The following is a 27,967-nucleotide window of genomic DNA, read 5'->3' as shown; positions in this document are numbered from 1 at the left end:
TTTTTTAAGATGGTGTTTTTACACATTAAATGGCTAAGAAACATACTGTAATAAATATGGCCCTTTATCTTGAAAAACAAACACCTGAAGTTGGCTGTGGAAGCAGAGGTCGGAAGGATGTGGAAGGCACGTTGTGACACCAGATGTGGGTGTGGTGCCAACCCAGAAGGTGAGCTGGGGGCGTTGGCACAGGGCTGGGCATGTGCGTTTTGTGTCATCTGGCTTGGCTCTGTGGGGGTAGTTTTTTGCTTTCATCTAGTGTCTCAAGACAGAACTATATAAATGAAATTTGCTTTATGACCGAATAGAGTCATTAGGTTGGAACAAACTCATATTTGCAAAAGCAAGTAACAGGGTTCTAGCCAGGCTGCACTGGTCTCTGCTGTAGGGGCAGTGAAAGTAGTCACAGGACATGGAAGTGGATGGATGTGGCTGTGTCCCAATAAAACTTTATTTTAGGGACACTGAAACTTAAATTTCATATAATCTTCACCTATCACAAAATACTGCTGTTTTTTCTCTGCCTCCCCCACCAACCATTTAAAATGTAAAAAATCATTTTTCTCTCATGGACTGTAAGAAAACAGGCATACACAACCCTGATTTGCCAACCCCTGGTTGAACGCTTTCATTGGCTAAGAAAGTTAGAAAGGGAACTGGTCTGGTGGTGACCCTGGGTCTGACCTTTCTCATCCTGAATTTCCACCTTCCTCTAGGTGCTTTCTTCTAGCTCTTGCAACCAATCTGAGACCTTCTCGTGTTTGAACAACCTCCTGGTTGCTGGTATTCTCCCCAAGTAGCTTGTGTCAGGGGAAGGCAAAGGCTGTGCCCTCTAGGGGCTGGCAGGGTGGGTACAGCCTAGAGAAGAAGAATAAGGTGGGGGAAATACGTGGCTCCCATGTAAATAGGTAAGAATCCACTGCTACGCATGAGGGGAAAGCAGTGCCCGCCTCCAGCGAAGCAGTGCTTGCTTCCAGCGAAACAAGGATAGCAAAGATCTCCATCCATCACATCAAAACACTGAGGTTCAATAAATACCTGCCTTTTGTCTTTATCCACCTCCCGGTGACCTGACACCAGCCTGAGAGGAAGTACCCATTCCAACCCTAGCTGGGACCCGGGAGTGCTGGGCTGTGGGACCTCAAGTCCGGTCTCAGAACTGAGCAGGGATGCAGGCCTAGAACGCAAGAGGGAACCAGCCCTACTCAGGTCCCCCTGTTGAGAACTGGGGAGTCAGAGGCCAGCGACCTGTCTTGGCCCTGATCCGGGTCTTCAGCTGTCAAGGCTCGGAATCACCTCCAGTCACCATCAGGGATCCTGGAGTCCTTCCACGCTCCGCAGACCCGGACGAGTGCTGCGTCCTCACTCCATGGTGACAGGAACATCTTCTACATCTCGGGGGATGGCACTCTGCAACTCACGCCTGATTTCTGGGGACAGCTGGGGGTGGGGCTGCAGCCGGAGCAGTTCCAGGAGGGCCTCCTTCTGCTCCGTGGCCAGGTCGGCCTTGTAGCGCTGGACCAAAGTCAGGAGGCACTGGTGCCAGAGCACAGGCAGCTCGCGCTTCTCTGTCCGGAAGCCCAGGAAGTGGAAGACCAGGGCGTCCAGCACTCGGTAGGGCAGCGCGTACTTCTTGTCCAGCAGCAGCCGCAGGAAGATGCTGTTGGCCCCACTGTACTCCATCTCTGCAATTTTCAGCATGGCCGCACTAGTGGGGAAGGGAGGCAGGGAAACGCTGGGGGAAAGCTGCTCCTTACCCTGGCCCTGCCACGGGGTCTAAACTGTGCTGTCCCTAAAGGAAAATCTCTGCATTCTTCTCCCCTCCCCTCACTCCCTCGACCTGTTACCCGGGCTACGCTGACTCACGCCAAATACCCTTGTCTGGCTCAGACTGCTTCTGTCTCAGAGTGTGTCCAAATGTCTCTGCCCCAACCTACTTTCTTCCTGCGTTCCCCCCTCTCTCATTCATTCAACTCTTTACTGAGCACCTAGCATGGGCCAGGCCCTGGGACCTTGTTCCCACGGGACTGACAATCTTGTGGAGTTATCATATACCCATCGACTTAACTGCAAACCCAAGGGCTTATGCTTGACTCCTTCCCCACGTGTCCCGACCCCGCCCCAAGTCCTGGGACTCTGCTGTCGAGATGGGCCAATCTATGGTCCTGCAGAGCCCGCAACACTACCTGGAGTGCAGCACGGGGATGGAGCACTTGGTGATGATGCTGCCCACGATGATGGCTTCCCGGAGGGTACAGGTGCCCGACTCGCACAGCGGGATCAGGATGCCTGGGGAGGGGCAGAGGGGCACGGTCACTAGCAGTCCAGAGGGAGAGAAAGGAGGTCCTGCAAGAGCTCCGGCCCTGCCCTTTCTTAATCGCCTCCTGGGTCCCCACCTTTAAACCAGGCTCCAGGTTTGAACAGGGCCTTCTTCAGGGCCATGTAGAGGTGGAAGTTGAGTCGTTTGTACTCAGCGATGTCATCTCGTACCCGGGGGAGCAGAACCAGGTTATAGAAGCGCTGGGCCATCCGTTCCTTTAGGTTAGAGGCAAAAATCCTAGTGGTTTTGGAAAGAAGGAGGAAGATCCCAGGTCAGTTCAAAGAGCTGGCCCTTCAAATATCACTGCGGATGATATTTGCATGCAAGAGATCTGAGGGTCCAGGGAGGGAGCTGGGTCAGTGCAGCACCCAGGTCAGATTAGAGAGGGAACAGGAGGGGCTGCAAGATGTACCTGAATGGGGGTGAACACTGTCTGTCTTCAGGCAAGCCAGAGCTCTGCAGACAGACAGGAACCAGCTGTTCACCTTCCCCTCCCTATCAGGGGTCCCCTGTACCCTGCTGTGACCAGGGACCTGCACATGCCTGGGGAGCCACAGACTTTTGAGGCCACCCTGACACTGCAGGGTTGTGTCCCTGTAGTTAGGCGCCTCTCCCCTAGAAATGCATCACAGGACGTTCTTAACAGGACCTTGGCCCCAGAACAGGAAACAGGAAAAGCTGGGGAAGTGATGCCATAAAGAAGCACAAGAGAGCTCTGGGAGGGCATGTAACGACAAAGAGAGGGAAAGCCTGTCCTTCCCACACCCAGCCCTCCCTATAGACCCAAGGCTGCCCCACTCCCATCAGCTCTACCTTGTGGCCTGGTACATGGCAGCAGCGGTCCAGGCCTCAGGCTCCGTGACGTAGAGGATCTGCTCCCAGTTGGAGAGGGCAGGGATGATCTTAAATGCCTTGGGCAGTTTCCCACTGCGGTACTTAGACAACACCTGCGCAGGAGGGAATAGAACCATCTTCGTCGCTGCTTGTCAGGCACCCATCTGAGTTCCTCGCGTCCATTAACTCACTCAGTCCTCACAACCATCCTGTAAGGAGGTTCTAGTATCATCCTCATTTTTCAGTGGGGAATTGAGCCTAGAGTCATAAGCGGGGAGAGGGACCCCGAGCCTGCCCTCAGGCCTACAAGAGATGTGGGCCCCCAGAGCCCTGGTGGGGGTGTCCCGTCATGGCTCTCCTCTCAGTCCTTACCTCCCGAACCCCTCTGTAGACCTCTAGGACGCGGGGGTCCAGCTGGGGCACAGGGAAGCCCGAGACCTCGGACATGACCGTTTCGACTTCCGTCTGCTTCTCAGTTAACTTCTCCATGATGATGTCAGCCAGGGTGCGCCTGGGGGAACAGGAGGGAGGGGGCGGCAGGGCCGCACTCTCTGTCTGGGGAGCTCTGGACACCCCACGCCATCTCTCGAGAGCCCTGATAAACTTGCAACCTTGCTGGGATGTATGACCTTGGTCCACGCTGGGCCTACCCACCCAGCAAAGAATCCCTGCAGAGCACAAAGGACCAGGCAGTCATTCAGCTGAGGATGGAGCTTCGAGTTGCATGGAGGGGAGGAACCTGGGCTCTGAAGGCGACTGCTGGGTTTAGGTCGTGGCTCCTCCGCTCCCTCTGTGACCTTGGGCAGGCTACTCTGCCTCTCTAAGCCTCAGCTCCCTCCCCTATAAAACAGGGATGATAACATACCTACCTGCATGAAGTTAACACATGGAGTAAAACCCTTCTCTGACCTCTTCAGAGTGCCAGACACACCTCAGTGATACACCGAGATTTCTGGGAGCTGGGATCATTAGGAAGAGAGCATGGCATACCCCCTCTCCTGTTTCAATTTATTAAAATTGATGGGGAGAGGTCCAAGATGAATGATCAGTTTATCCCAGCCTCCTTACACACAATCTGACTGGGATGATTCAGAATTATCATTACATTGGGCTTCAGTACGGTAAGGGCACCTTCAGGGGCTGCTGAAGTCTATATACAAACCACTCCTGTCTTTGGAGGGCAGGACTTCCAAGCTGTCCCCTTCCACCACGGCACTTTAAAGCAATGTATGGCAGAAGCCAGACATTCCCTTGTACCATCTATGCGACAGACATGGTAACCAAAAGGCAGAGGGGTCAGTAACCCACCCACGGTCTAGAGCTCTTGAGTGGGGGAAAGAGTCAAAGCCTGGTCTTTCAAGGTCTGAAGGCCAGGTACCTTACGGTATATGTGTGCCCCCCAGCTAAGCGGCCTCTGACTGCTGAGTCCATGTGGGCTCTCTGCAGACACCAGCTGCCACCCCTCAAGACTGTCAGGAGCCCCTGTTCCTAGCCGTTTTACTCTTCTGTTGAAAACCATCCTGCCAAGCTCGTCAGAATGAGCTGCCAAAGTAGAGGGACAGGCGCTGAGTGAGACCGAGAGGCTCTCTGGAGAGACCAGCACACGTTCTGTGATATCCACCTCGGATCCTGGGCGGCAAGCTGGGAAAGGGACTCATGCCTTCACGGCTCAAATACATGGCCACGGAACTTGCTGTTTCAGACCCCGTCTTTCATAGCGTTAACAGCGCCGATACTAGTATACTAATGATGCTAGAGTGTGTGAACCCACAAACAACCTGAGGAACCAAGAACAGTGTCATCACAGCATCAGAATGAACTGGTTGAGGGCCCTCATTGGAGGCACCTCTCTCCTGGGCCAAAACCCTGGGCTCCAGAGCCTGACCCGTAGGAGCTTAAAAACCTGCATGTTTTTCACGCAGCATAGTGGTTCTAATTTGTTCTCATCTGGGGGATGATTCTGTCCTTTAGGGGACATCTGACAGCATCTGGTGACATTTCTGGTTATCACAGAGTCGGGGAGGGGGTCACTACTGCTGTCCAGTGGGTATAGGTCAGGCATGCTGTTTAACAGCCTACACTGCACAGGACAGCCTCCACAGAAAAGAACTATCCAGCCTCAAATGCCAGTGGTGCAAGGGCTGGAAAACCCTGGATAAAATGACAGTTAGGGTGTGAAAGAGATGTGGCCAAAGAAACCGAGCCTACTGCTAAGAAAACTGAGCATACCAAGACCAAATGCAATGGAGTGGATTGCCCAGAGACAGAATAAGGCCTTGCAGCGACGTCACCAGGCAATCCAGGCAGTTCTAAGACGGGTGGACAGAGCGGGGGAGCTATCTTGAGTCTGCACCATTCTCATTCAGAGCAGTCCTCAGAGGGTGCGCCGCTTTTGTCAAAGTGGCTCCCCAAACTGGCAATGAATGCTCAGGCCCTTCCCAGAGATGGGGACTCAAAACTCTGCCAGAGCAAACGCTTCTCTGCATCTCATCTTTCTTTCCTACATAGCTGCTACTAGGACCTGCTCTCCCAAATCCCAGGCTGTGCCAGCCCTACCTGGCAGGAGGGTTCTTGTTCATGAACATCTCAATGGCACGCTCATCCTCGGGGTCCACGACCACCTCCGCCTGATAGCCCGGCCCTGCCATTGTGGCAGCCTTCTCCAGGGTGGGCCACTCCTCGTCATCTGATCCATCCTGCGGCACTCCTGGACCTGGAAGAGGGAGATGAAATGGGTGAGCAAGGCCAAGCAGTGGGTGAGGAATTCAGAGGTCAACTCAACTTTAACCATTATGGATATGGTCTGGGCCTCACACGCTTGTAATAAATGCACACTACCTTCCAGACCCCAGGGGCGTGCCATCCTGCTTGAGAACCAAAATGTACACGTGTGAACCAATGAGACAGTGATAGCCATAAACGAGAGCAAACACACTAAACTGTTATATAACATACGTAACCACCATGACCGTAAGGAGCAGGTGCTATTATTATACCCAGTTTCAGATGGGAATGCTGAAGCACAGAAAAGTTGACTGACTTGCCTACTGCAGGCAGTCTGGGTCTAGATCATACATTTACCACCTCTCTCTTACATGCGTGGCAGGGTTTGATTAGTGTCGAAACGAGTGGCAGAGACGATGTATACCACAGGCACTCAGAAGAGAAGATGGATGCGAAGGATGCCTAGGCTCTGGATGGGCAGTATGGGAACTGGAGGAGTGTGTTCTAGACCTCGGTAACACTGGCAGGAGGGCTTGTTGGGAAGCCCAAGAGTGTCTGCTAGGAATTCTCTGGTGGTCTAGTGGTTTGGACTCCATGCTTTCACTGCAGGAAGCGAGAAGTACAATCCGTGCCATAAGATCCCACGTGGCCTGAGGTGCAGCACACACACACACACACACACACACACACCCCCCAGAGATACTGTGTGATAAAAGTTAAATAAAGGGGGAGGGTTACACATACCAGATGTTCTGTCTCCACATGCTAACAACTCCCAAATCTGTACCCGTAGGGTTACAATCTCTTTGCTCCAGACCCTACCGCCAGCTGCCTCTTGTACAGCTTGTTCATGGATGACCCCCAGGCACTTCAATCTCGGTCTGTCACTCCCAGCCCTCCTAGGTCTATTCTCCGTGTTCCACGTCTAAGTAAATGGAACCACCATCCAGTCAATGCTAACCCGGAACCTAGGCAGCAGGCCTGCCTTGCCCACTGCCCCCCACTCTCAACACCCAACCAACTACCAAGTCCTTTTCCACTGAACCTCACACAATCTCTCGCAAAGCTTTCACAGCCCTGTCAAAGCCTAGGTCAGTATCATCTCTTGTCTAGATAATTCCACAGTCCCCTAACTGGTCTCTTTAGTCTCTATTCGCTTCCCGCTCTACAGGGCAGCCACTGAGACTTTTGTAACCACCATTCAGCAAACGATGACAGTGCCTACTACATGTGAGGCACTGTTCTGGGTGCCAGAAATATATCAGCAAACAAGAGAAAAACATTTTGCCCTTACAGAACTTATGTTCTAATGGTGAACACAGACAATGAACTAATATGATGTACTTTATGTTAAAAAAAACACAAATGCCATGACAAAGAAATACAGCAGAGTAGAGAAGTTGTGATGTGGAGACAGGGGTGATGTGTTGCAGTTTTTAATGGGGTGGTCAGGATAGGCCTCTCTGAGCAGGTGAGGAATTAAGGGAGGAAACCAACAGGAGTACGAGGACAGAAGGACCTGCCAGGGTGAAGGCCCTGACTCGCCATGTTTAAGGAGCAATGAAGCCTATATGGATGGACTTGAGTTGATGACACCATCCAACCATCTCATCCTCTCTCGTCCCCTTCTCCTCCTGCATTCAATCTTTCCCAGCATCAGTCTTTTCCAATGAGTCAGCTCTTCGCATCAGGTGGCCAAAGTACTGGAGCTTCAGCTTCAGCACCAGTCCTTCCAGTGAATATTCAGGACTGATCTCTTTTAGAACTAGCTGGTTTGACCCGGATGGAGAGAAGAGGGCAAAGGGAAAGGAGCAGGAGAGGTCAGACTGACAACAGGTACAGATCATATAGGTCTCTGTAGATCAGGCAATCCTGAGTTGCTGAGTGGAGAGTAGACTGTGGCAGATACGGGATTCTCGGTAAGAGGCTACTGCAGTCACCCAGGTGAGAGATCACTGTGGTTTGAACAGGATGGTGTTCCAAGATGGTGCCAACTGATCTGATTCTGGATATATTTTTAAGGCAGAGTCAACAGGACTTCCTAATTGATTGGATATGGAGCGAGAAAGAGACAAGTCTAGAGTTTTCTGCCTGGAGCAAATGGAAGGACATCATGTCATTAATTGAGATGAAGCAGACTGGGAGTGGAGCAGGTTTGGCAAGATGGTCAGGATTTCTGTTCTGGACATGCTAAATCTGAGATGTTTCTTAGACTTCAAATTGGAGAAGCTAAAGAGAGAGCTGAAATATAAGACTTTGGGTTTCATGGAAGAGATCGAGGCTGGAATATGAACTTGGAAGCAGTTACCAAACAGACAGTATTTAAACCTCAACCCTGATGACAGCACCAGGGAAGTCATCAGAGGTGAAGAGACTAGCTCCAAGGATGTAATGCTGTGGCACTACAGGAAGAGGCTGGCAACAAACGAGAAGTCAGCAAAGGGAGCTCCCTGGTGGCCTAGTGTAAGGATTCTGGGCTTTCACTGCTGGGGCTCAGGGTTCAACCCCTGGTAGGGGAACTGAGATCCCACCAGCAGGCGTCGGAAGCGGGAGAATAGGAGCCAGCAAAGGATACTGAGAGGTGTGTGCGTGTACTCAGTCGTGTCTGACTCTTTGTGACCCTGTGGACTTTTCCTGACTATAGCCTGTCAGGCTCCCCTGTCCATGGGATTCTCCAGGTAAGAATACTGGAGTGGGTTGCCATTTCCTTCTCCAGGGGATCTTCCTGGCTCAGGGATTGAACCAACATCTCTTGCATTGGCAGGTGGGTTCCACCACCTGGGAAGCCCACTGAGGTGAAAAACTAGCAAAACAGGGATGTGATGTCTTAGAAGCGGAGTAAAGATACTGTAGCAAGGAGGCTAGTGTTTGTGAACGCTGCTGCTGCTAAGTCGCTTCAGTCGTGTCTGACTCTGTGCGACCCCACAGACGGCAGCCCACCAGGCTCCCCCACCCCTGGGATTCTCCAGGCAAAAACACTGGACTGGGTTGCCATTTGCTTGTCCAATGCATGAAAGTGAAAAGTGAAAGTGAAGTCGCTCAGCCGTGTCCGACTCTTAGAGACCCCATGGACTGCAGCCCACCAGGCTCCTCCGTCCATGGGATTTTCCAGGCAAGAGTACTGGAGTGGGCTGTCATTGCCTTCTCCGTTTGTGAATGCTGCTCACAGACAAATGAAAGATGAGTGTTGAGAAATGGATTAAGCAACTTGGAGGTCAACACTCTCAGAGTAATAACGAGAAAAATGACCATCTTTTAAATAATCTCGCTCCCTTTCTAGTCCTGAAACAATATTGTTCTTTGTGCTCAGAGCACTCCCTACTTTTCAGTTCTCAGCACAACGGTCATGCAACCTGGGAAACCTGACTCCCAAGACTAATGCTATTGTCAGAGAAGCTATACTTTATCACGAGTGCATTATTCTAATTGCTTACTTAATTCTTTCTCTCGGGCTACACTGGAAGATCCTGACGTTAGGTATACCTTTACCCTGTTTACAGTTTTTTATCTAAACCATCTAAACTCCTAGCACGGCGGGATGTGCGTAGTAGACATTCCATGATTACTTACAAAACACGTAAATAAATGCCAGGAGAACTTAGCGGCGTGAGTAACCACTTCCTGCTGGCCTAACCTCGGTGATGCCTATAAGAGTGCCACTCTAAGGAATGGGCGTGGAGGGCTCCGGCAACCCTCAATCTGCCCCAGAGCTGGGTCTCCCAACCCCATTACCTTTGCCAAGGGCCTCAGTTTTTTGTTGTTGTTGTTTTTTAATTCCAAGTTATTCCCCTGCCAGACACCTTTCAGCCGTCCGCCCCAGCTACCCACCCTCCTCCTCGTACCCCATCCCCCCCACTCACCCAGCCGCGTGGTGCGCTCCCGCGGCACCGCGGGCCTGTCCCCGCTCCCATGCTCGGCCTCGAGCTCCTCTTGCTGCTGCCGCGCTTGCTGCAAAATCCGTCGGGTCAGCCGGGGCCCCACGTACTCTTCCTCCTCGTCTCCGGTTCCGCGACCCCGCCGTTTTTCTCGGGCTCCTGCCCGCACCGCGTCACCAGCCAGGATCTGCTCGGCCAGCGGCGCATGCTTCTCCTGACCCCCGGCCGAGCGGGCCGCCTTGAACTTGGGCATTTTTCTAGAAAACCAAGCCGTGAAGTTTCCCACGTGGGTATGGAGGAAAAAAAGGCCCCGAGTGCGCTTGCGCGGTAAACACCCAGCGCCCGAGAGCCCACCGGAGCTCACAGCGCCCCCTCGCGTCTGGAGGCCGGGTGTGCCAGAAGCCCCGTCCCACCCCCCCCCCCCCCCAAAAAGAGCTCACGGGTCCTGGAGCTGGGTCCTCCCGAATTTAACGTTGTCTTCTCTAAGTGGTTGTAGTCCGAGATACACTTTCCTAGTTTCATGGATCTGGGTCCAGGGTGCCCAGGCGAATGGGAATTCCCTGACCGGCGAACCAGGGGATCGGGGGCGGGGCGGAGTCGGGCAGTGACCTCACCGAAGGACCCAGACACGCCCTTCCTCGTGGGCGTGTCGACTGGACGCTGTGTTTTTACGTAAGTTCCGGAGCGCCTGCCTCCATTGGAGCTCGCTTTAGCGAGGTGGTTTCTCCTCTTGTGGGCTGCTGGAGCACAGCGCATTTCACTTGTTTGATCCTCCCATCTTCCTGGCACGACACCATGGGAGTGACTTGGTAGGACTTCAGAGGACTTTGTGGGGCGGGGTTTGGGGACTTGAAGGCCCCTGGAGCCTCGAATATACCCGGGAGGAGGATCCCGACCAGGGTCCACAGTCCCCCGGAAGATGAGCAAAATGTCCTCGGATTGTGTAAGTGAGGGGGCCACCGCGAGGGCTGCAGAATCTGCAGGCCCCTTTCCTCGGAGATTCGCCCCTTCTTCCTGGAAGGCGGCAGGAAAAAGGGTTTAAGAACCCGTTAATGATCGTGTACCTCCTTCCTTTTTTCTTGATACAATTTCTTGACCGTGAAGCCTGGGGTAGAACTTTAGGGTTGAAAGTAGTATGTCGGGACTCGGACCCGTCTGCAGGCAGGGCTTGGATGGGTAGGGGATAGGCAACAAGGAGATAGTATCTTTTTTAGGTTTTTGCCTGCCCCTCCTTACAGCCACTAAATGCAGTTAGATCAGCATGTGTCTGGTTCTAGTTTGGCCTTTGTAAGATCTTGAGTCTGGAGGGAAAAAAGGAGCTGTTGGGAATTAGGAGATAGGAATTACAGGCACATCACCTCTTCAGGGTCTGTTTCCTATTCTGTTTAATTACCTGGTTGGTTTAGTTTTTATGGACTTATTTTAACACGTTATAAGTCAGTGTGGCAGGGAAAGGTATGGGCTTAATTCTCTTCGAGTCATTTAGTTCCAAAATGCTAGATTTCAGAGCTTTAAAATATATATATCTTGAGCATCTCTCCCAGAGAGGGCTTAGAGGCCAGGTTATCTGAAGGCAATGGCTCTAGGCTTCTCATGTAAGAGCCTGTGGGAATTCCTGGTAGCCCAGGTCTTGCAGATTTGTCAGTGACTGCACATTTGCTTCCTGAAGCTGGCATCATGAGCCTCCTTCAAAGTCCTGTAGTGTAAGAAGGGTGCGAAGAATGGGAATGAAAAGTTTGCTAGGGTCTTTCATGACAGTCCAGTGGTTAACATTCCACGCTTCCACTGCAGGAGGCACCTTCTACTTCAAGGGGCATGGGTTCAATCCCTGATTGGGGAATTAGATCCTGTATGCCTTGTGGCGCAACCAAAAAAAAAAAAAAGCATGCTGCAAAGAGGCGTGAAACCCTGGAAGTACCTGTTCTCTCAGGGCAGAAGGCAAGCAGGGAAAGGGCTCTCTCTTGGGATGCTTCGCAACTTTTTCAGGCTTCTAGGACTTCTGACCCCAGTAGCATCACCTTAGGGATTCTCTTATATTTCAAAATGAGGCACATCATCATCATTACTTGTTAGTACTTTTTCTGATGGAGATTAGAGACAGTTTTAATAACAGTAGGACTCTATAGCTTCATTTAGCCGATTTTGGTTGATCATAAAGTAATGCAGTGTCCCCCAACATTCAGCCACATATGATTCTACTTAAGATTTTTAAATAGCCATGTAGCACTTGAAATATTATTTATTAATGTCTTCTTTTAATTCCCTTTCTTTTCCTTAAAAGTATTTATAGCTGTATTCCTGGGGAAGCATTCTGGTAGAGTTAAGAGCGTGGACGTGGAGCCAGCTTGCCTGGCTTTGACTCTCGGCCACACCACACCAAGCTGTGTGACCTTGTGCGAGTTATTCAACCCCTCTGTACTTTTCTTTCCTCACTGGTAACAAAGAGATAATTGTATATCTTATGGGGCTAATGTGAGGATTCAAAGAGTTAGTTCATCGAAAGGTCTTTGGGCACTACCTGTCACATAGCTGGTCCTTGGTGATTGTTACCTGCCACTCTGTAAAGGGGGAGCCAGTTTCCCTCACCATAGAAGGAAATCTTGGAAATGACTTTTTGTTTCGTTGTTTTGGTTAAATTCGTGTACATGCTGTTTCCTTTCACGTCTGAGGATTAGAAATTTGAGGCTTGCTTTCTCTTTGGTCCCAGGAGCCTTAAAACTTTCTGCCTTGATGGAAATGTTCTGTATTAGCACTGCTCTCAGCCACTTGTGGCTGTCAAGCCTTGAAATGTGGGTTTTGCAGCTGAGGAGTTGAGGTTTTAATTTTTAATTCGTTTAAATGTAAATAGTCGCATGTGGCTTGTGGCTACTGTGCTGGACAGCTTGCATGCAAAGTGTTAAAGAGAGTAATAATAATTGGAATAATAATTCCAAGTTGAGGTTTTCTTTTTGATGTAGTCAAAACTGAAAGAAACGCAGAAGAAATCCCTTTCTCATTGTATGACTCTGTGTTACTGAATGCTCAATCTATGTGCCACCTAAAATCTTCTCTTGAACGTTGGCATACTTGCCACACTCCGTCAACGGAGGTGCTCTAAACAGGAAGTTCAAAGCACTGGTATGCGTCCTGAGACCTGCTCTGGTTCTTAGTGGAGTTCTCAAGAGACTGTGGGCCTCTGTTTCCTTCTTTTTAAACTGAGAAGGTTCGGTTTGATGGTGTCTGTGCACATACTGGCCCTGATGAGCTACGATTCTGCAGGCAAGTGAATGACTCATTGATTTTGGTCCTTTTCCTTCCAGTGTGTCTCAGATGCCCGTGGCCGAGGGCAAGAGCGTCCAGCAGACTGTGGAGCTCCTCACCCGGAAATTGGAGATGCTTGGAGCAGAGAAGCAAGGAACATTTTGTGTGGACTGTGAGACCTATCACACAGCTGCCTCTACCCTGGGCAGCCAAGGTCAGTGAGAGATGGGCCTGTGGGATGGCTGGAACCTGGTTTGGAGTTAATAGACATTCATGTTCATTGGAATCTTTCTGCTCGTCTGCTGAGGGTGGTGTTCTTGGATATGTGGTATATGTGTATCTGAATTCATTAATTTTTTCCTTCATCTCTTAGTCTGGGCCTGTGTTGTAGTCTTTTTGCACTTTTAAAGCACTTCTCATTTCTCAAAGTGTTGGTCACTAATTTTCTCAGAATCATCTGGGTTGCTTGTTAGAGGTGCAGGTTCCTGGCCCAGCTTACAGACTCACTGGTAATCAGTCATAATCTACATTATAGTAAATTTCACAGGTGATCTTTGTGCACTCCAAAGTTTGAAAAAGTCTCCTTTTAAGCTCAGAAGCCTTTGTATATAATTCTGTTGGAGCTTTAGAGTTTGGGAAACTTTCTGTAGAAAAGCTTCCTGTTTCCCACACCTAGCCAGTGGCCTTGGCTACCACCTTAACATAACCTTGATTGATGAATTAACTTTTGTTTAAATGTATTTCAAATTGAGATGCATTGTGGCTGGTGGTGGTAGGGAGGTAAAGAGGATCTCTGAATAGGAGTTAGGGAACCTAGGTTCTTTTAGTCTTGTCTCTTCAGTAACTTGACTTTGGATGGTTCCACAGCACAGTGAATAAGCCTAAATCATGGAACCGGATAACGGAGTCCTGCCTGCCACAACTAACTGCATCCTTAGGTAATTCTGCAGTCTGTGACTGTTCCTGTGCCAGTCACTTGCCTATTTCCCCAGGGATTTATTCCCTGCCCTGCTCCTGTGAACTACATTTGCCTGGCCCCCATTTAGTTCCCTTTGGCCAGTGAAAGGCACTGGCAAAAATTGGAGAGAGGAGGAAAGAGAGAGACAGCCCCTCTCCCTGTCCCTCTGCCATGGGCTGTGTCTCTTCCTTGGTTCTACCTCCTGTTAGGCAACCCTTGTTCCTGGCTCTCAGAACAGCACATCTGCCCTTTTTCCTTCTAGCCCTAGGGATGGTAGCGGCTCCCTGTGTTACTAATCTTTGGGTGACCTCACCATTCCATTTGATTTTTCAGTTCTACCAACCCCTGTACTTTGTTCCCTGTATTAAACCCCCTCTAAAGAAACTTACCTGTGTGGGCTCCGTTTTTGCACCCTTCGCAGTACACTTATCTGCAAAATGAAGATAATTCCAGTATTTATCTCCTAGTTAAATAAGTTTGTACACACAAGTTCTTCGAACCAAGGTTGTCATGGAATAAATAGCTAATAAATGGTAGCTTAAGAGCTGTACTGAATTTCATGGTCAGTGCAGTTGCAATGTTAGCATTTGTTTTGCCTGCAAACGGCAGAATATAAGAATCAAGAGAGAGAACAGTTATGAAACCATTTGGAAAATAGAACGCTAGTATACAGATGTGGAGAAGGCAATGGCACCCTACTCCAGTACTCTTGCCTGGAGAATCCCGTGGACAGAGGAGCCTGGTGGGCTGCAGTCCATAGCGTAGCTAAGAGTCGGACGCGACTGAAGGGACTTAGCAGCAGCAGTATACAGATATAAGATGACATGCTACTTCTGTGACACTCCCTGGCTTGGTCTCTGTTTTCCTGATCAGACCTTTGCTTTCAAGGAGCTACAGTCTAGTTGGAGAAACAGCAGGTTCTTGGTGGGCTGTGGGGTAGGATGGAAGGAGGTCGGGACGCCTAGATTAGAGTTCCAGTTCTGTCGCTTACCGGCTCTGTGCCTTTGAATCAGAAGTTCTCACACTGTCTAGCTTTAGCATCACCTAGAGGGAAGGCTTGTTATCACACAGATGGGTGGGTTCCCTTCTCCCCACCCCCGCAGAGTTTCTGACCCAGTGGCTGTGGGGTAGGGTGGAGAATATACATTCGTAACAGATTCCCAGGTAGTGATGTGGGTGCTGGCTGGTCAGGGACCAAAGCTTTTCAGAATTTTTTCAAGAGAATAAAAACACTTCCAGACTCCCATAATATGAATTAAGTATCACAGTGAGGCTGCATGAGAACAGAATGACAGATCGGCTTTGGATGTCTTTATTGGAGGATTAAAATGTTTGGAACTGGACTTCCCAGGTGAAAGTGTGAGTATGCAGCGGGCAGTTGGGAGGGTGTAGGGCGAGGTTGGAGCGGAGCCGATGGTGTTCAGGCAGTGGCAGCGCAGTGGAGGCCTGCAGAGGCCACAGCACCCGCACTCGTCTCTGCACTCATTCCCATTGCTGCGCTCGCATCCCTGCCTGAATCCACCCACTTTGTATCCTACTTCAGGTCCTATTTTTTCCATGAAGGTTCTTCCAACTGACTCTTGCCACTTTGACCACTTCCTTCCCTGAGGTCTTTCCTTCCCTTCAAAGACTTCTGGTCTGTCATCAGGCAAACACTTTGGTTTCATGGTCTTCTAAAAAGTTTTCCACCTATCTTCAATGAAAGTGAAAGTCGCTTAGTCATGTCCGACTCTTTGCAACCCCATGGACTATACAGTTCATGGAATTCTCCAGGCCGGAATACTGGAGTGGGGAGTTGTTACTGTCTCCAGGTGATCTTCCCAGCCCAGAGACTGAACCCAGGTCTCCTGCATTGCAGGCAGATTCTTCACCAGCTGAGCCACAAGGGAAGTCCAAGATTACTGGAGTGGGTAGCCTATCCCTTCTCATCCCAATCCAGGAATCGAACAGGGGTCTCCTGTATTGCAGGCGGATTCTTTACCAACTGAGCTATCAGGGAAGGACAATGACAGTCTTCAGTGAGATTGTCAGCTTCTTGGGGCCAGGGGCTAAGTCCTCTACTTACATGCCTCTTCAGCCCTAGCAGTGTTGGGGCTAGTTTAAGGACTTGGAAAACTCACTTCTCAGGGACTGGAGCCGGTAAGCTGAGATCTTCTGATCTAGATTCCAAGTTCTTTCTACTATGGTTGTACTGCACTGCTTGCTTCCTAAGTCAGCTAGATGTCTTAAAATTCTCCCAAGCCACCCCCTGCCCCCGCCCCCCATTGCCTTCAGGATGAAGACTAAACTTGGGCACAGAAGGCAAGGCTCAGGCCTCCTGTCCAGCCTCGTGTTCAGATTCTCCCCTGTGCTGCTTCTGTGGGGCCACTTCCTCTGTTTCAAAGAGGGTGGAGGCCAAGGAAGGGAGTGATGGGCAAAAAAGAGAGCAGCTGCTTCATGTGTGCTCAAATGCTGTTACTTTTATTTTCCTTGTTATGTAATATATGACTATACGGAAGACCATATGTAAATCTTGTGTGAGTTATTAATCATCATCTTTAATCATCCATCTGTGAGCCCATCACTCAACCTTAAGAGTTAAACCAGGGACTTCCCTGGTGGTCCAGTGGTTAAGATTCTGTGCTTTTACCGCAGTGGGGGCAGGTTTGGTCCCTGGCCAGGGAAATTCCAGATGCTGTACGGTGTGGCTAAAAGGAAAAAGAGCAAGAGAGAAGAAAATAGAAACTAAAAGCTAAAAGGCATAACAACCAGAATGCAAAAATGCAGGGCTGACTACAAATGATGGGGTGCAAAACTTACTCCCAACTATCAGAAATAAATAAAAGCTGGGGGAAAAAATGAAATAAACCATCATCTGGACTGTCAAAAGTTCTAGTGTGCCCATCACCTTTTTCTGTAGATTGGGTGGGTCTGCCACATGCTGCCTGGCTGCTGGTCTTCTCTGGAAAAGGCTGTTGGTGAGGGCCTTGCCTCCGCCGCCCTCCAGGACTGCTGGGGCGATGCTGGATTGCCTCCTGGCCCCATTCAGCACTTTGGCCTCTACTCTGGGATGTGCTGAGGAAGGTCTTGTCGCTGAGCAGGATCTCCGTCCCTTGCAGGTCAGGCCGGGAAGCTGATGTATGTGATGCACAATTCTGAGTACCCTTTGAGCTGCTTCGCCCTCTTTGAGAACGGCCCTTGCCTTGTTGCCGACACCAACTTTGACGTGCTCATGGTGAAACTCAAGGGCTTTTTCCAGAGTGCCAAGGCCAGCAAGATCGAGACCCGGGGCACCCGTTACCAGTACTGTGACTTCCTAGTGAAGGTGGGCACGGTCACAATGGGGCCTAGTGCCCGAGGCATCTCTGTGGAGGTAAGACCTAGGTGAACTAGAGCAGATGTGGTGAAGGGCGTGGCTCTGCAGGTTCCCGCAGGCAGATGTGTCTGCCTCCCTGATTTCTGTCTGCAGAGCAGCTACACCTCCTTGCCCTGCATTTTTTATCCTTTCTTTAATCACTGAGGGACGCTCTAGCCCAGAATGGGAATGGGGAGCTGGATTCGCAGCAGGTAGAAAGCTTAGGAAGGCTGGCTTAGGAAGAAGAGGAGGGATGGTCAAGGAGGGGCAGGTGAACTGTTACACGGAGGGACCAATCAAAGTTTTGAAGCAAAGATGTGCCCTTCCCTTTGACATGCTGTCCACTTTCTTTCGTGGTATGTGTGACGATTTCATCTATGACGTATATTGAAAATGACAAAGATGGAGTGTGACAGTAGCTGGCTTTGGGACCACTGAGAGTCTGTACAATCTAACACAGTCCCAGCACTGTGTGAGATTAAAAAAAAAAGAATAAGTAAACTGCAGGGCCTTCCTTTTGAACGTTTATGACTTAATAAGAGAGCCAGGCCTAAACATGCAAGCTGTTTTTGAAGTTAGTCTGTAAGAAATGCCATAAAGGAAGCACAGATTGCTCTGGGAGTTCGGGGCAGAGAGCACCGCTGACTTTGGGGACTGTGATACCTCTTGCAGGATTAGCATTTAAGGAGGGAATTGAAATGTGGAGACCTGGGGATAGGTAAGTCCTCAAAAGCAGGACAGGTGGAGAAAAGGGCGTTAGTGGTCATGACTACTGTGACACTCCAGAGACCTCTAGAGCTAAGATGTCCTGACTCTTTTCATTCATAACACACAGAGAATTTGCCAAGACCCACGGGGAACTCACTGTTTGTTTATCCTCCACGTTTTCAACTTTGCAACACAAACACACCTGGCAGTTTCTTTACTTATTTCTCCTTGTACTTGCCAGTAATTTGCCCTGCCATCTCTCCAGTGAAAAACTAGGAGAGGAGAATGAGCAAGCGTAAGATCTGTATCCTTCAGCCCCTGTCACATGAGTTGGGAAATCATTTCTTAAGGTCAGAGCCCAGGTTATATCTACCTTGGGAATAATGGTTGCTCTTGAAGTGACTTACGGGCCTGAATGTCTTTTTGCCCTCTTGTCAATTCCCCCAACTTATACACCCCGCAGACTTTTTCTCCTGCTCTTCATTTTTTCTCATAGAATTTTCCCAAGCTGTCCATGAATCTACACGCATCATAGCTGGGACTATAAAATTCAGAAATAATTTGAAGGGACCAAGCTGTGCCTCTGGGTCTTGTGCACAGGCCTGTGAGTTGATAATCTCAAGATGAGAATGTTTGAGCTTAAACGGTACAGTGCTGAGGGTTTCAAATTCCTGGTGTTTGAGCTGGATATTTCCTGCGGGGCAACTCTGGGTTGGAAGGTTTGTGTCCTGGTCTCCGGGTTGGGGAAGATGGATGCAGAGGGCAAATGACCTGTCCTTGCTCTCACTCACCCTCCATCTCCCTTCTCTTGGTCCCCAGGTGGAGTATGGCCCCTGTGTGGTAGCTAGCGACTGCTGGAGCTTGTTGTTGGAGTTCCTGCAGAGCTTTCTAGGCAGCCACACCCCAGGGGCACCCGCAGTGTTTGGGAACAGACATGACGCTGTCTACAGCCCAGCAGACACCATGGTCCAGTACATGGAACTCTTCAACAAGATCCGCAAGCAGCAGCAGGTGCCGGTGGCGGGGATTCGTTAGCAACTGGCAGCTGCTGGGCTGAACTGTGTCACCGGCCGAGGGAGTCGGGGGGGCACTCCACAGAAGGAGCAGGCACCGCACCCTCAGGCCTCTGGACCCCGGAAATCCTGGGCAGACAGGAGGGTGTCCCTCCCTGTCTAGTTCCCAGCTGTGGCTTTTGTTCTGGGGTGCTGGACTCCCCTCCACTGAGCTTCACACACAGTCCCTCCTGTGCCTGCCCCGCCACAGTTGTTTCAGCCCCCGCCTTGCTGGGCTTGGCCTGTCCTCAGGAAAGTGATTACCCAGAGCAGAGACGTCTGGAGCTCTCCTGCTTTAGGGGAAAAGGTCAGATGGGGGTGTCCTTGCTGAGTGTCGGTGGAAAGGCAGTCTGTGTTACCAGTTCCTGAGGATTTGGTCCAGCCACACAGTGGACAGGCTATGTGTTGCATTGGGGCTTCACTCAGAGGATGTGGCTGGGCCTTTCCTGGGAAAGAAGCAGGAGGCCAAGCTTATTTGGTGGCTGTCGTTTTCTGACCTGTTTGCTGAGGTAAATCGTGAGATCAGTTTTCTAGGGTGTTGCCTGAGTCCTTTGAAGTCTCCCCTCTGGCCATCTTTCCATTCGGTAGTGAATGATATTAAAGCACAGGCTGAGTGGCTATAAGAAGAAGCTAAAGTACAGAGGCTCATAGTTTATTTTTCTCTTCTCTAATAGTACAGAGGTAATCAGATAGCCCAGGGCAGGCTTAACTCCACAAGGTTGTCAGGAACTTGGTTTCCTTTGAGCTTGTTGTCCAGCCACCCCTGGGGTGTTGTCCTTGGGCAACTCAGAGCATCATCAACTACATGTCCAGTTCCCCTGGGGTAAGAGAGAGAGAACAGTTTTCTTTTCTAAAGGCCATGCCCTGGAGTTGCTCCAGTCACTCTGGCTACACCTGCCTGAGAGGAGCTCTGGGATAGAGAGCCTCTTATTTGGGTGGTCATGTGCCCAGTTAAAATGCCAGGGGTTCTGTGACCAAAAGGTGAAGGAGAAAATGGATGTGGGGGCCTAGTTAATAGCCTCTGCCCCAGGGAGCTCAATGGACCTGCCCAAGACTATTCTTGCTATTTTGCAAAGAGCACCCCTGTAAGCTATTTGTTTCTGAGTTGGATTGGGATGGGGCTGATATCAGAGCCACTTTAGCTGGATTATTCACATGGGGACGTCACTTCTGCACCCCTTGAGTCAGTCTCTGCATCAAGACCTCTCCAGTTCTCGAGTGCCCAGAGCTCGGGGTTAAACAGTTGACCTGAGGCCCACACTGCGCTTCAGGGTGTCCTGAACTCTTAACTCCTCATCTCATGGGAGCCTCCAAGCTGCTCATTTGACCTCCATCGCCTGCCCCTGCCCTCCTGCTTCAGAGATGCTCAGTCCAGCTAACCCTGAGGTCACAGTCAGAGCTGGTCTTAAGAAGCAAGTTCATGTATGTACTGTGGGTTGTCCTAGGATCTGTCTCTCATCGAAAACCCAGGAAGAAGAACCCTTTTCAGATCTAAGTGCTCAGATCTAAGGCTCTGTAACAAGAATCAGGTGGTGGTCACATTTCCCTCTTAACTTTGGCTGGCAAGAAGCGCAGTTCAGCTTTCTAACTGGAGAATCTGTCATCCGTGTTTTCTGTTCTCACCTTCCCCTGGCTTCATTTGTTTCTTCGTTGTTTGTTTTTTTTTTTTTTTTCCATTTTATAATGGAGATATGTTTTAGATATTAACTTACACATAATAAAATACATAGTTTTTTTTTTATGTTTTTGGCCTTCTGATTTATATTGGCTCTTGTCCAGACTTACCCGTTTGTATTTTGCTGTAGACTGCTTTAAATCTTCTATGAGATGAGATAGCATTTTGAGCATCATGTGTTCCTGAAAATAAACAGAAATCGAACGTGGTAAATATGACTCTAGATTTATGCATTATAAGGAGGGATTTCTATTACTAACTCCCTAACTATGTCTTTTAGATACAGTCTTGGTTCATAAATGTCCAGAAAGTCTTCACTTTTGTTCTTTTCCCTTATTTTGAGCATACATTTGACCAGATTTAAGTCCAGTGAACACCAGATCAATCTATAAGAGTTGCCACCTCACGTACTCTTGTCCATCTTTGTCCTTTGTGTCAGTTAAAGAAAGCTTATTACTAAAAAAAAGGCAAGTAATACAATACATTTCTTAATTTAACTCCACTAGCAAAGTTGCCAAAACTGAACTGATAACTAGTGGGAAGGGCCCAAATGTCATCCACCTTCTGTATCTACGTCTGAATGGGACTTTCAAGAGTTAGTTTAGTATTGTTGGCATATCATTTTTGAAAGATGAGGTTGAGTGAAAGTTAAGCTTTTGAATAAGGGAAAGAGGGCACGGTTAGCCTCATTTTAAGATTAAAAAGCTTACACTCAGCGAGAAAGTGGGCGTTTGGGTTCAAGCCTGACATTCCTTATACACCAGACTGCCTTCTTGTCCCTCCCTCCTCTTTCCCCAGATGCCTTGCCCCTGCCACCTCTGTATCTAACCCCAAACGAGCAGAAACCAGAATGTTTCTAGGGTCCTGCTCACATGTCACCTTGGTGGGTACCTTTGGCAGTCACAGAGAAATCCGCTAACCTGTTGGAGCCCTGCAGGGCAGCATTAAGATTTACCTGGTTCTCCTTCACTATAAGATGGGGGCGGGGGGGGGGGGATCATGCTGAGAGGTGAAGCTGGAGTCAGGACCAAACTTCAGACTCAGGACTCATGGCTCCCAGCATGTGTCAAAGAGTGGCACCTGGACCTCTGTGGAGCCAGGTGATTTTAAGTGGAATGTGGGATACATTTTTATTTTAATACTTATGCCTTATTCTAATATATATTAGAAATGTAACTGGTACTTTTGCCTTATATGATGAGGATAAGTAAGTTTTTTAAAAAGAGTCTTCTTAAAGGGAACTAGTAAGTTATACTACAGGTGATACCTACAAGAGGCAGAATCCGGAGGAGGAAGATGGATGCTAGAATTTGGGGAAATGCTGTGTTCTCCTGTGGGTCGTCTGCTGCTTGTATCCCTTGATGGTTCCTGCCCTTTGCTCCTGGGCTGTGTTCGCCCCCGTCTCTCCTGTGCTCTTCTGACTCTCTGTCCCCCCTGTTGCCACGCTGCCTCCTGCTTGCTTGCTTTTCTTTGGTCTTGAAGGCCCAAGTCATCCCATGTCCCCCCTGCTGTGTTTGAGTGTCACTGTGTCACTGAAGGAATACCCAGGGATTGATCACTCCTTCCTACCGCCAGGTTTGTCCCAGCCCACTGTATCCAGGGTTCGTTCCTGAGGCTTCAGGATGAGAGAGGTAGTGAGAAATTTTCTCCCCAAATCCTAGAAGGTGAGGAGCTGCTATTGCTGCTAAGTCGCATCAGTTGTGTCCAACTCTGTGTGACCCCATAGACGGCAGCCCACCAGGCTCCTCTGTCCCTGGGATTCTCCAGGCAAGAACACTGGAGTGGGGTGCCATTTCCTTCTCCAGTGGGTAAAAGTGAAGTCACTCAGTTGTGTCCGACTCTCAGCGACCCCATGGACTGCAGCCTACCAGGCTCCTCTGTCCATGGGATTTTCCAGGCAAGAGTACTGGAGTGGGTCGCCAGTGCCTCCGAAGGTGAGGGGAGTGGTTAGAAATTCCTACCTAAGTGTGTCCTCTAGGTGTCAGAAGTTAAGACTTAAAACTCCCCGCAAGGCGCGTTTCTGCCATTGTGTGGAACGTTCCAAAATCAGTCTCTAGGGTTACAAGGGACCCTTGAGGTCACACAGTTTGACTGTCATTCAGTACCCATAACTTTACACTATCCCTCCCAGCGATCATGAAGCCTTGACTTGACCTCATCTAGAGAAGTCTCTTCCCTGTTTATTTCACTTTTGTCACTACCTCTGAGACAAAAATCAAAACCTACCCGTTCTTTCCCTCCCAGATTGTGGATACCATCTGGTGCTTAATGAGGGAACTGATCACTGGTTGGTGCTGGAGTATGAGCGGACTATGGTTCTAACTCTACTGCAGGTTCTCAACCCCTGAGGGAGCCTCAGGAAGCCTAAGATGCCTCGAAAGTGGACACAGGTTTGTGGAGAAATGCAGTTCTCTGGGAATAGGATTTATAGGGTTCATTAAAGTATCTCAAAGATCTGTGATCCAAATAAAAGAATCTCTGAAGGGAGAGCATCCTGAAAGGAAAGAACAGGAAGGTGAAGATAAAGCAGGTGTGAGATACATCCAGCTGACTTACCACACGCTAGCGCTTCCCCTGCCTTTCGGACCTTCATCTCGGGTCCATCCCCTCCAAGGTTTTCCCTCCTTCATTTTTTATAGTCCTTCTGGCCTTTCAGTCAGGTTCTGGGAAGCTGCACTGTGTCCTTGCTCTTTTCCCTCCTATAGGTTCCTGCTTCTCCTCTTTTCTCTATGTACATACAACCTCTTAGAAATGAGTAGGAGGAATTATGTCAGGAGCAAATTTATAGCCCACTTTGTGGCCCAGGAGTTACTCTTCCCATGTGACTCAGCCCATGGGGTCTGAAGATTACCCTGTTGTAATGGCATCTGGCTTCATGAGCATATTTTCATTTTTCAGGATGGTGTGATTGATGAGGCGAGAAATAGTTTGTCGCCTCTGAAATGAAATTAGTGAGTTGAAAAGATTCTTGGAACTTTGAGGGCAAAGATCCCTAATTCTCTTGTGGTCTCTGTTTTATTTGCCAATACAGCCCCTGCTGCGTCAGATGGCATAGACCTGTTTTTCAAAGTTAACATGAATTCTACTGAATTTTCTTTGGAGGCTTTAAGAAATAATTTAGGGTCCACGTATGTATATTCTAGATTGTATAAAGGCAGAATTCAATATTGAACATCTTCTGTCTTGTGGGAAAGGCAAGGCTAGGAACGTGGAGGTGACAGGACAGGTGTTCCGAGGCAGCCTCCTAAAGGGAAGAGAACACGGCTTTAGGAGACAGATGGCTGCGTGCTTGCCGCAGTACCGTCCCTAACCTGCCAGGTAGCTTCAGTCACGTTGGCCTTTCTGGGTCTCATCTGTGTAGTGGGAGTGATGATGCCCTTTGCGTTTCATAGGCTTGTTGAGAGGCTCGAGGGAGAAGAGGTGTGAGAGTGCCTTGTAGGCAAGTGATGCTGCCTCTGCTCTTGCTTCTTTTCAGTGGCACCAAAGGTACTGTGTATGGCTAGGATGTTGAAGACGGGAAGCTACGGGGTCATTACTATTTGGTAGCAGATTAAAATTCTGCTCCAGTGCAAAGGAAATAGTTGTAATGGAGACCACGCAATGTGGGGAGAGGGTCCAGAGAAAGTGTCTATCATACAGGTGTATTTTTGTAACCAGATCAGTGAGCATAGTTGTAGGGACTGTAATATTCACTCACAGGGTTGAGATGTTTACTTGTTCTCTTACAGCCTAAAGGAAAAGAAGCTGAACTAACAACAACAACAACAAAGGCGGGGGGTATAGAAATATATAGAATTTACTATATCTTCTTTATGCAGTACATCCATCCCTGTTTCTCCTCAGTTCCCAAGTCTTAGTGCCTGCTTCTGAACTGTTTCTGATACGGATGTATGTGGTGGCTTTACTTGCAGCCAGTGGTGGCTAAGTTCAGTGCTCCCAATTGTGTTTTCCATTCCTCACTGATGAACCACCTAAGCTGTTAACTCTGAAGCTATAATAAAACCTTTTTGTTAGCTATCCTACATAAGCTTTTCCTGTTTTACTTATCTAAAATAAAATAGCCTTTTTATTCTTTCTGCTTCCATCTGATGCACAATTCTCAAACTTGTTGGTATCAGGATTCCTTGATGCTCTTAAAAATTTACTGAGTACCCCAAAGAGCCTTAGTGTGGGTTGTATCATTGATAGTTAATTAAAACTTATTTATAATGAAAAAGCATTAATTCATCTAAAGGTAATAATAAACCCATCACATGTTAACATACATAAAATATTTTAATGAAAAGTAACTTTTTTCCAAAAAAGTTTAGAAGAATGGCATTGTTTTATATTTTTGCAAATCTCTTGACTATCTGGCATAGTCGAAGACAATGGATCCTAGTGTCTGCTTCTTTAGTCAGTCTGTTGAAATTTGTTATTCAGTTGAAGAATGTGAAGAAATCCAACCTCACACATTCTGGGGCTTCCCAGGTGGCTCAGGGGTAGAGAGTCCACCTGCCACATGGGAGACGCAGGAGCTGCAGGTTCAAACCGTGCGTCAGGAAGATTCCCTGGAGAAGGAAATGACAACCTGCTCCAGTATTTTTGCCTGAGAAATCTCACGGACAGACGGACCTGGAGGGCTACAGTCCATGGGGTCACAAAGAGTCAGACATGACTGAGCAACTAAACCACCACCACCACAGTGATACTGTCTTCCAATAATAGGGGATGTTCTTTGATGCTCCATCAGAACTCTGCTAAAGGTTAGTTGCAATGTGGAATCTCAAATTCTATCAGTGAGCTTTCTGTACTCTGTTATATTAACATTGATTAGTTTATTTTGCACTGTGAAGGGCTCTTTTAACCATACACGATTTTGTAGCATGCATTGGTCATTTGGAAGATACTGCAGATCTTTTAAATGTTGACACATTTCATTATACAATATCAAAAAATCATATTTGTTAATGTCACCATCAATCTCAACAGAAAAGTCTTGGGAAGCTATTAAGCTCAGAGTGGTAGATATATTTTCAAAAATCCTAAGTTTTGCTTGAGAGCTTGAGTTTGATCATTACTAACAAATGCTGTCAGGCTCAATTTATTTATTTCTGAGGAAATATCTGTCAGAGACCCAAGGCTGAATGACTGTTAGCTGTTATTCCAAGTGAAAATGGTATTGCATGAATTGCTAATTCAGCTCAAAATTCAGAGAAATTGAATAAGTGCTTTTCCTCAAGAGAAACTTTATAAGGCACCAAAGTGCTTTATGTCTCTATCTACTTAATCACATAGAACAGTATTATTGGAAAAATATGTTCTTAGATAAAACAAAGTTTTATTTTAGTGTTTCATCAAGCAGTTTCTTAAAGTGACACACGTATAATTCTTTCTTCCTGTGACTGGATGGTAGTGAAAACTGCGTTGACTGCTAGTACAATTTAGTGCCATTTCCTGGATTTGTGTTATGGAAGCAGCAGCTTTACCCATTGTTACTTTTGTATCATTAGCGCCAATGTCATCACAGTGACAAAGGCAAGTAGTATCTTACTACTATGAAAACAATTTTGACTTCAGGGATCCTCCTGAAAGTGTTCTGGTCACCAGGGCCCCACAGGCCACACTTTGAGAACCACTGGTCTAATACTTAGAGTACTGAGAACTGCTTTTTTGCAAGCCAGCCCTTCCTTCAGAAGTTTTAAGTGACTCCAAAATCCTTCGCTCAAAAAAGCACCCATAAATGTGTCAGGAACTTTGTTAGAGAAATAACATTGAATAAAATACGATCTTATTCTCCAGAAATTTTCTTGAGGGTTTGGGGAGCAGGAGGAGAAAATAGATAATTGAGTTAAAATGTAAGATACGAATTCCTTAAAATTATGTTAAAGGTGTTAGCAAAGGGAGTGCTAAATTTTAGGTCTTAACTTGTGGGCTTCCCAGGTGACTAGGTGCAGGAGATGGAGGCTTGATCCCTGGGTGAAGAAGATCCCCTGGAGGAGGAAATGGCAACCCATTCCAGTATTCTTGCCTGAAAAATCCCACGGAGGGCTACAGTCCATGGGGTGGCCAAGGGTCACACACTGAACAGGAACACTGAGCTCTTGAACCACACGGCAAATCCTCATCAAATCGATTAATCAATCACTAGGATTTATCGCTTCATCAGACGTTTTTAAAGTGTTTAAGTTAGTTACCTTTGGAAGTTTCACAGAGCTGACTCCAGGCTGTAGATTCATGCTTACACATGCACATGCCCTGCCCCCTTCTTATTTTGTTTGTTGTTCTTTGGCTTCTGTTAATTCTGTTTCATATTTACAAGTGTGTAGCTTTGAGCCAGTGTAGGTAGTAAAGAATGTGTTTCTTTTCCTTGCGCTTGTATTTAAAGGTAAGCCTTTACCTGTTTCAGCCTTGCAGTTGGGTGATGTAACAGTGTTGGTCTTATTTGGAGGAACTCCCCCCCCAACTATGTCAGGACAATGCACCCAAGAGGCTCCTCGGGAAGGAAACTTTTTCTTACGTTGAGAAGATTTGTAAATAGCCGCAGTTCTGTTTCCCTGGGGTCTCCATCCCCACCTTCTGCTGAACTTCTTCAGTTTACAGCAGCAGCGAACCACTTCCTTAGGGGAATTTCCATAAAAAGGCGGAATCCCGACTTTGTCATCAGTGGCAAAAGTGAGACACTTGCTCTATCGCCTGGGAACCAATAGTGTAGCTTCTTCAAAAGCTGACTCAGGATCTTTTGGACACCGTGAAAACTGATAGTCTTATTTTTAACAGAACAAAACAAAAACCTAGACGGTATAATGAGGAACGCTTTCCCGCTTGGCAGTGGAAAGAGATGTTAAAGACGGTCCATCCCAAAGGAGTGCAGCGAACTACCGTAAGATTCCTTTACAGTTCCGCAGGCTGAAGGGCTGCGGGGAAGGGGGCGGAGATGGGCTCTTGTGAGTCTCTGGTCCTTTAAGGAGGAGGGACGGCCGTAAGACTCTGTACCTTTAAGAGTCTCTTTGTCTGGAAACCTCCTTATTTACCCTCCTGTGCTTCAACCAAACTTCGACCCGCGATTCACAACGCCCCTTTACGCCACCGCCCCTTACGCCAGGCTCAAGTCGGCCGCGCGTCGGTGGCTAACCCTAAACTTGGCGGCCGCCGCGCGAACCCCCGGAGAGGATGTCTGTGCCGGGTCGGGGCCCTAGGCTGCGCCGTTGGCGCAATGCGGGGCGCGGGGGGCGGGGCTCCGGCGGGCGGGCCAATGGGCGGAAAGG

At 48.6% G+C, this 27,967-nt stretch overlaps 2 protein-coding genes and 1 long non-coding RNA gene across 4 annotated transcripts in view; 1 reads left to right on the top strand and 2 right to left on the bottom strand.

The window, feature by feature from the left end:
- Positions 1–43: 43 nt before the first annotated feature.
- On the bottom strand, positions 44–10,352 carry BYSL (bystin like). The gene is made up of 8 exons (XM_027958998.3): positions 10,194–10,352; positions 9,739–10,010; positions 5,711–5,867; positions 3,527–3,665; positions 3,134–3,267; positions 2,397–2,557; positions 2,187–2,289; positions 44–1,708 (listed from the first exon to the last, which is right to left on the bottom strand). Exons 2-8 carry the CDS (start codon positions 10,004–10,006, stop codon positions 1,363–1,365), a joined length of 1,308 nt encoding a protein of 435 aa, XP_027814799.1. The 5' UTR covers positions 10,007–10,010; positions 10,194–10,352; the 3' UTR covers positions 44–1,362.
- Positions 10,353–10,449: 97 nt separating this feature from the next.
- Positions 10,450–27,967, top strand: part of MED20 (mediator complex subunit 20) — a 72,502-nt gene continuing 54,984 nt past the window's right edge. Inside the window, exons 1-4 of one of the 2 annotated variants that reach the window (XM_027958999.3) lie at positions 10,450–10,562; positions 13,053–13,207; positions 17,050–17,303; positions 18,813–20,786. In XM_027958999.3, the coding sequence (XP_027814800.1) occupies positions 10,549–10,562; positions 13,053–13,207; positions 17,050–17,303; positions 18,813–19,028 (639 nt within the window). In that variant the 5' untranslated portion in view covers positions 10,450–10,548 and the 3' untranslated portion in view covers positions 19,029–20,786. Of the gene's footprint in view, positions 10,563–13,052; positions 13,208–17,049; positions 17,304–18,812; positions 20,787–27,967 lie in introns of those variants that run through there. The other variant, XM_042237281.2, reaches the window with a different exon arrangement.
- LOC132658245 (uncharacterized) lies at positions 20,699–27,888 on the bottom strand. Its single transcript, XR_009597572.1, has 2 exons — positions 26,897–27,888; positions 20,699–20,902 (listed from the first exon to the last, which is right to left on the bottom strand). It is a non-coding gene; the product is annotated as an uncharacterized LOC132658245 (long non-coding RNA).

Source organism: Ovis aries, chromosome 20, assembly GCF_016772045.2.
Source record: "Ovis aries strain OAR_USU_Benz2616 breed Rambouillet chromosome 20, ARS-UI_Ramb_v3.0, whole genome shotgun sequence".
NCBI lineage: Eukaryota > Metazoa > Chordata > Mammalia > Artiodactyla > Bovidae > Ovis > Ovis aries.
This window is presented reverse-complemented; position numbering and strand designations above follow the sequence as displayed.

What these genes read in the sequence shown, in the direction of transcription:
- BYSL (XM_027958998.3), bottom strand. Translation starts at nt 10,006, where the DNA reads ATGCCCAAGTTCAAGGCGGCCCGCTCGGCCGGGGGTCAGGAGAAGCAT. An exon ending in TCTACAGAGGGGTTCGGGAG is followed by an intron (nt 3,268 to 3,526) that starts GTAAGGACTGAG and finishes CCTCCTGCGCAG; the next exon opens with GTGTTGTCTAAGTACCGCAG. An exon ending in ATCCCCGTGCTGCACTCCAG is followed by an intron (nt 1,709 to 2,186) that starts GTAGTGTTGCGG and finishes CTTCCCCACTAG; the next exon opens with TGCGGCCATGCTGAAAATTG.